The sequence below is a fragment of the Cornus florida genome, unplaced genomic scaffold (assembly GCF_030987335.1).
Source record: "Cornus florida cultivar Cherokee Brave unplaced genomic scaffold, ASM3098733v1 CherokeeBrave_3.0.0_Hap2_Chr03, whole genome shotgun sequence".
Classification (NCBI taxonomy): domain Eukaryota; kingdom Viridiplantae; phylum Streptophyta; class Magnoliopsida; order Cornales; family Cornaceae; genus Cornus; species Cornus florida.
Window position 1 is genome coordinate 22,642,263 of NW_026775573.1, and position 7,858 is coordinate 22,650,120.

General features: G+C 41.2%; 1 protein-coding gene across 1 annotated transcript; it reads right to left on the reverse strand.

Annotated features, from left to right (window-relative positions):
* Positions 1-1,597: 1,597 nt before the first annotated feature.
* Positions 1,598-3,561, reverse strand: LOC132299922 (uncharacterized). Its single transcript, XM_059796813.1, has 2 exons — positions 2,813-3,561; positions 1,598-2,710 (listed from the first exon to the last, which is right to left on the reverse strand). The coding sequence occupies exons 1-2, from the start codon at positions 3,413-3,415 to the stop codon at positions 1,895-1,897; spliced, it is 1,419 nt and encodes a 472-aa protein (XP_059652796.1). The 5' UTR covers positions 3,416-3,561; the 3' UTR covers positions 1,598-1,894.
* Positions 3,562-7,858: the final 4,297 nt, after the last annotated feature.

The window sequence follows — 7,858 nt, forward strand, 5'->3', positions numbered from 1 at the left end:
TTCTGGGGGAAGATCGTTAGCGCATAAAGCAATGACACAAGGGTATTTTTGGCCAAACATGTCAAGAGATGCGGAGGAGTTCTCTCGAAGGTGCGATAAGTGCCAACGATATGGACCAATGATCCACCAACCACCTGAAGAATTGCACGTAATGGCCTCGCCGTGGCCTTTCGCGCAATGGGGGATGGATGTGGTCGGTCCTCTGCCAACTGCAAGAGCTCAGAACAAATATGTGTTACTGGCCACGGATTATTTCACTAAATGGGTGGAGGCAGAACCGTATCCTAGCGTGACTCAGACTCAGGTGAGACGATTTATCTGGAACAACATTATCTGCCGCTTCGGTGTTCCCAGAACAATAGTCATGGACAATGGCACAAACCTCGACAGCAGGCAAGTAAGAAAGCTGCTGGAGGAGTATGGAATCAACCAGAAGTTGGCTGCAGTAAGTCATCCTCAGGCTAACGGACAAGCAGAAATCACAAACAGAACCATTTTCGCCTGCATTAAGAAGAAGCTGGAAGATCATAAGGGGAAGTGGTTGGATGAACTCCCGAACGTTCTATGGGCTTACAGAACCACCCCAAGGCGGCCGACTGGGGAGAGCCCGTTCGCGATGGCGTATGGTACCGAAGCAGTTATACCGGTTGAGCATTTAGTCCCCACTATCAGAAGCTTAGCATGGAGTCGAGATCAGAACGACAAGATGTTAAGATTGAACCTCGACATGATAGACGAAAGGAGGGACGCAGCGGCTATAAGGCTAGCATCGTATCAGCAAGTGCTGGCGAATAGTCACAATAAGAGAGTAAAACACAGGGATTTTGCCCCGGGCGATCTGGTTCTGAAAAGAAAGGTGGGGATGGTCAAAAAAATGATGCCACCCTGGGAAGGCCCATACAGAATTGCAGAAGTCATTGGCAAAGGGGCATATACGTTGGAAACCATGGCGGGAAAGTTGGTCAGCAAGCCCTGGAACGCCACGTCTCTGAAGAGGTACTATCAATAGAAGCTAAGTTCTGGTTTTAATTGGATGTTATTTGTTGTTAATCAAATACATATGAATGAGCAAGTTACCGGAATTTACAAAAAAAAGAAGAGAAGAATTTTCTTTTCCAATGGTCTACTATAAAAATTTAAAGCCAAGTGGCAAGTGGCATTCTAGCCGAGCGCCAGGCACTTAAGCAAGATAAGTGGCAGCTGGCACTATAAGCCGAACGCCAGACACTTGCTAAAAATTGAAAGCCAAGTGGCAAGTGGCATTCTAGCCGAGCGCCAGGCACTTAAGCAAGATAAGTGGCAGCTGGCACTATAAGCCGAACGCCAGACACTTGCTAAAAATTGAAAGCCAAGTGGCAAGTGGCATTCTAGCCGAGCGCCAGGCACTTAAGCAAGATAAGTGGCAGCTGGCACTATAAGCCGAACGCCAGACACTTGCTAAAAATTGAAAGCCAAGTGGCAAGTGGCATTCTAGCCGAGCGCCAGGCACTTAAGCAAGATAAGTGGCAGCTGGCACTATAAGCCGAACGCCAGACACTTGCTAAAAATTGAAAGCCAAGTGGCAAGTGGCATTCTAGCCGAGCGCCAGGCACTTAAGCAAGATAAGTGGCAGCTGGCACTATAAGCCGAACGCCAGACACTTGCTAAAAATTTAAAGCCAAGTGGCAAGTGGCATTCTAGCCGAGCGCCAGGCACTTGCCGTACAAACACACAGCAAAACTAATATAAAAAGAAAAAGAGAGAAAAGATATATATGTACTGAAGATAAGTTGAACAGAGCACAACACATAGAGAAAAAGAGTTCGGCCATTTCATTAATATTGAACATTTAGTTTACAAAAGAGAGGTGTCCATCATTACAAGAAGATATGAACTGGAAGAATTCGAAGGAGCCCTAGCTAGACGCCTCAGTACCAACAGCATCCTGGTCCTGCCGACTCGCCTCCTCGGCCCCATCAGCCGCCTCACCTTCATGAGGTGGGGAATCCAGGTGAATAACTGAGTCGTTCGGCTGGGGTTCAGCGTCAGCAGTGGCTACAGAGGGAGCCACGGTTGACGATTGGGGAGCGGTCAGTGGCAGAGCGGTAGGAGGAGCTGTGGTGATCCTTGAGGATGCGATGTCCTGGCACTCATCAAATATACGCTCCGCTTCGGTGGGTTCTGGGTCGACATAGACCCCCAGAGGCTCGATCCCCAGATCCTTGTCTACCTCATCCGGAGTGGAGCTGGTCTGTCCCTCATCCGGAACCCGGTCGGCGAAGCCTTCCCGGAATCCTTGAGCATACCGAAGAGCACCGACCCTGGAGAACCGAGCATGAAGGGCCAGCATCCCACCACCCACTCTGCTGATAGCGTCGATCAGAGCGGTACGCTCGTCCAGAGCTCTTTTTTCAAAAGCCATCCGAGCAGACTGTTCATCAGCTAGAAGACGTTGGAGTTCTGCCTTCTCTTCTCTGAGTGATTCCTGCTCAGTCTGCCAGACGCTCTTCTCGAGCTGGAGGGCGTCCTTCTCATCCTGAAGGGAATCATTCTCCTTTTTCAGGACATCTCTCTCTTGCTCGGCTTTGTCAAGCCGAACCAGCACCTCGGTATTCTTCATGGCAAGGAGGTCGTTCTCTTTATTAGCCACCTCCAGGCTGTCAGAATACTTTCGGGCCCTGGCGTTCCCCATTTCCACCTGCTTCTGCATGGCCATCATCCCAAACAATGTCTGCATAGGTGCACAATAAGAACGGTTAAACCAATAGTCAGAACGGGAGAAGGCAAGACCAAGTAATATAAGAGAATTCATGAGTTAGAAAATAAAAGTCACCTCCATAGCAGATTGGGGAAAGCGACTGAACACGTCCTTCTGGGAAAGGCCCTTTGCCGCCTCAATGTCCTTCGGAGTCCACATGCTCCTGTAGTAGGCCATAGCGGTCTGGCCATCCTTCAGCATGGTCTCGTTCGGTTTCACGAACGTCCCATCCGTTCGAGTGTACCGAGGGGCCCATGGCGGCAAGCTGGGGATAGAAGGGGGGCCTGAAGCAGAAGCAGAGCCACCAGCTGCAGGAGGCCCAGAGTGAGAAGGAGCTCTGATCGCTCGGTGCAAGAGAGTACCCGGCCCAGAGACTCGGGTCCTTCTAATAAGAGGCTCCTCCTCAGGGTCGATTTCACTGTCAGGATGAGGCCTTTTGCCTCGCTCTTTGTCCCGACCGCCCCCCGCAGCAGCAGGAGCTATGGTAGCTGGGGAGGGCGCGTTCTGGTTGGCCGCAGGGGCGCTGGCAGCAGGGTTAGTAGCCACTGCGCTCGGGACAGTGTCAGATATGGTGGCTGAAGAAGAAGCCGACGCTGGAGAGGAGGTCGCCCCAGCAGCAGGAATGACTGGGGGAGTATTTTTCCTCCTGCCAAAAGAGGGAATCTGCAGTCTGCTCATATTGTAGCCGAGTGATGAGAGCGCAAAGAGGTTGTCTGAAGTGAGGAGATCTGAGCAGGAAGGAATATCGTTCAGAACGTATCTCTTCAAGTAGTTAATCCTATCCCTGCAAACACTGTAGCTCAAGTCATCACAAGGTATTCCCAAGGAGCGACATAAGTAAGTGCAAAAACGAGGAACGCATGTTTCACAGGGGCAGTCGTGTTTATGGGATTTGAATTTTTTATAGGAGGAGACAGAGCAGACACCAAAGGCGCTCGGGATAGGGTAATCCTCTGCAGCCGGCGAAGACCAAGCCCCACTAATACCCACTATGCTATCCCTCCAACCCTTTTCAGATTTTATTGTGTCAGTGCATATGGACATCTTCTCGAACGGGTAGAGGTGGTAGAAGGGCTCGTTAGTACGGATCTTACTGACCTTATAGCACAGAAGGAGGTCTATGAGGTCAAGGTCCAGATTTCTGTCACGCATCAATAAGAGCATAACAGATATGATCCTAAAGAAGTTGGGGTTGACCTGCAGAGGGGATATCCCCAATCTGTTGAAGACGTAACTAAAGAAAGGGTGCAGAGGGAACCTAACAACATTCAGTTGAAGGTTTGTGAATAAGACTTCGCCGGGCAGGAGGCCGGCGCCGGTCGTAATATTAACGTCTTGGGGGCAAACCCTAACTACGATGTTGTCAGGAAGCCTAAGTCTCATACGAAGGACACCCAGATCTACAACCATGGTGGAAGTGCAAGAAGAATCTAAAAGAGGGAAAATGGAAGCCTGCCGAAAGTAAAAAGACCGAAACTAACCTCGGAGGACTGCAAGATCGCTGGGAGAATGACTCTCGAAGGATTTCACCGGAAAAGGCTTAGCACAGTTCTAGAAAGAGGGAGATTTGGCTGATGATGGAGACGGTAAAGGGAAGTGAAGTGGAATTCGAGAGCATTATATAGGCAAGGGGGCCCGAGGGCCGAAGCGTCGGGAAGGCAAGAAATCCCTCGAACCCCGGAACATTGATTCTGGATCTGACCGTTCGCTCCCCCACGTGGTTATCTCGAGCCGTCAGCGTCATGATGAGACGCCATCAATAATTACCCCTTATTAAATAAGGGGCAATTATGGGGGCAGTTGAGGAGGCCCTGGATGACATGGGCCAGGTCCGACTCGCAAAACACAACCTTCAGTCCGAACAGCTGGGTCAGCCCATAAAAAGACACTGCCATATGGGCCGAGCGGGAGTAAGCCCATCAAGAGTGACCAGGGCTTACTGAGGAATAGGCCCAGGTCCAGCAATTAGTAAATATCTTGTAAATATCTTGTAAATATCTATAAATAGGAGTTGGAATGAAGAGGAGGGGGATCTTGATTCGGGTTGAGGTGTAAGAATTCTAGAGAGAGAAAGAATAGAAGGAGTTTCTTGCATCTTCAATATTCTTCACCCTTTTTCTTTTTATGTTAGTTATTCCTCTATATAATATCGTTTTTGTTGAAAATCCTTCTAAAACTCCTTTCTATAAAATATTTTTCTTTCCATTGCAGTGAATGTTTTTTATTTTTTATTTTTTTATTTTTTATTATGAATTCAATTAAGGGATGCGATATTCGCACTACACTTTTCTACACTTACACTGCATTTTTTTTTTTTTCTTCTATAAAGTAAATGACAAAAAAAACCCCTAACATATTAATGCATCATCTCTTATTTTGTTATACCCTAACTACCATTTGCACTATAAACTTTCCTTTTTTACCTTCTTTACTTTAATATATATATATATATTTTTAAAATTATAATTATTTGACTTTTTATTTTTTTCTTTTTTAAGAACCAACAGTAACCCATTACAAGCCTCTCCCTCGCCACTCTCTATCCAATTTGCAGACAACATAAGCTCTCTTTTCCTCCCTTATTATTTTTAATAAAAAATTTTAATGAGATGATATGATTTCCCTGAATATAAGTCCTTATTTTATTTTATTTTATTTTATTTTTTCTGAAATTGATATTTAGTCCGTAATTATGTGGCTACATAATTTTACAATGCCTAAATTGAATGAAGAAGATAGAAACATTAATAGGGGAGAGAGAAGAGGAGAGAAAAATATCTTTTCATAACTGAAAGGGTAATTGTGGTATTCTAAAAAACAAAAAAATTATTTATAAAATTATGGATAGAAATGTCATTTCCTTTAAGAATGTAGTGTAAGTGTAGAAAAGTGGAGTGCGAATATCCTCTCCCTTCAATTAATATTATATATTGTTATAGCATCTCCAACCGTTGTGTATATTTTTTGAGTAAATGTGATTTGTCATAATAGATTTATACAAAAAATTTAAATTATTTATTTTTAGCTCTTGTTTTATATAAAAATATATCCCCCAATAATAATCAACCAGTATCATGCCTGAACCCCACATCATTTTTACTAACCTATTTAATATAGGTTGATTCGTTAATGAAATAAGAAATAGAGAAGAGAAAGGAAATATACTGACGTGACGGTGTAAAATACATAACAATTTTATACATTGGTGACGTGGCAGTGTATCTTATCATAATGGTGGAAATACTTTTAATCTGTAATATATATATATATATATATATATACACCCAAGGAAAAGAAAAAAGAAAAAAAAAATATTTGTAAGGTGAGTTTTGTTGCTGTAGGTTTTGACAGAGTTAAATTTAGAATTATGTTTCAATTGATAATGTCAAAACAGTTGTAGGGTTTTTCTCATCAACAAGAAAAACTTCAAGATTTAAAGACATTCCAAAATTCAAATTAAACTCATCAAAGCATACAATACCAAAAGAAAAATTACAATCACCATTTGCATAGATGGAATTGAATGGCTCATGAAGTTTCGATAGTTCTTACATGTTTCTTGTGGCTTGTGCCAACAAGATCAACTCCACCCTTTCTTCATATGTGAGATTTTCCATTGTTACATACAAAGATCAATATTAAACCCTAAGGAGAGATAAAAGATATTTAATAAATAGTAAAGAAAGAAGAGGCTGGAAGTGACCCAAAAGCTAATTCGGGAGAGAGATGAAGAGGAATATATATTTCCTTAATGAAAGGGTAACTGTGATATTTAAGAAAAAAAATTATTTATTTATTTGTAAAATTAGGGATAGAAGTGTCATTTCCTTTAAGAGTGTAGTGCAATAGTAAAAAAGTGGAGTGCGTTTTATTCTTTAAATTGCATTAATCATTTTGATTTTTTTGTTTTGTTTTGCTTTGTTTAATTATGTTTTATTCTTTGAATTGCATTAATCATGTTATTTTATTTTATTTTTTTATATTTTTGTGTTTGTTTAATTATGTCATGTCACCATTTATTTTTGATAAAACATTTTAATTTATTTTGATTGATCTGTTTCGCAGCATGGTTCAAAATTCTCGAATCAAAGAAGAATAGCAATGTCAACGACACCCTTCTTGAATCTAAATATTCTTGAATCTAAATATAGAAAAAGTGTGTAGTGTGCTAAGAATAATAGATCAAGTTCTTCTCCATTTCATCTCATTTGGCCTTGCCCCTTAATCTAAAAGATGGTAGTCTACCCCTTCCATTTAAGGATTTCTTTTGCTTACTATGAGTTCTTATGACGAGATTGAGGTCCCATGGCTTTTTCTTTCATTCATCTTCTAACTTTGGTAGTAATTCGTTATAATATTTGGGAAAATTATATTTTGGTGACCAAAATTAAACATAATTGGTCTATAGTGACCTAGAGTCAAGAAAAGATGAATAGTGACCAATGTTAAAACTTAATTGATATTAAGTGACTATTTGGGGATAATTTGGTCAAAAACACTTAAAGATTTGATAAACATTTTAAAAATAAATTTTAGATGACAAAATTGTCATCCAATACAAATAATAAGTCGTTGAATTCATTCTCCTACTCTCTCTATAATCCAATGTTTTCTCTAATCTAACGTTTTCTTTTTTCCTTTTTAGTTTATAATTTACCAATTTAAAAAATTAAGATTTCTTTATCAACATTATCTCTTTTCCACCCTTTATCTATTTTTCAAGGCTCTCCACCATGAACGCTCGTAACATTTACAGTGGCAAATTATACTTTTGAAACATCCATTAACAGTTGGCAAAATTATGAAATTAATCAACAATGGTCATTATTTCTTAAACTATAACTAAGTAGTATTAAAAAATTCTTAAAAATTACAATCTTATATCTTAAGGAAGATCTCTTAGACAAATCAACTTGTAAAGTATAATGACTATACCTTGAAAATAATGAATAAGAAGAAAATTTACAATTTTCTCGTCCTGCCTCTTAGAACCTTGAAGAAAACAATGTAGAATATCCGTCCTCAATTTTCTTCCATCTTGGTCTTCTCTTCAAAGACTTACCCTAATAATTTGTCATCTTTTTATTAGTCAATTTAAGTAAGTATTTATTTAGGTTAATG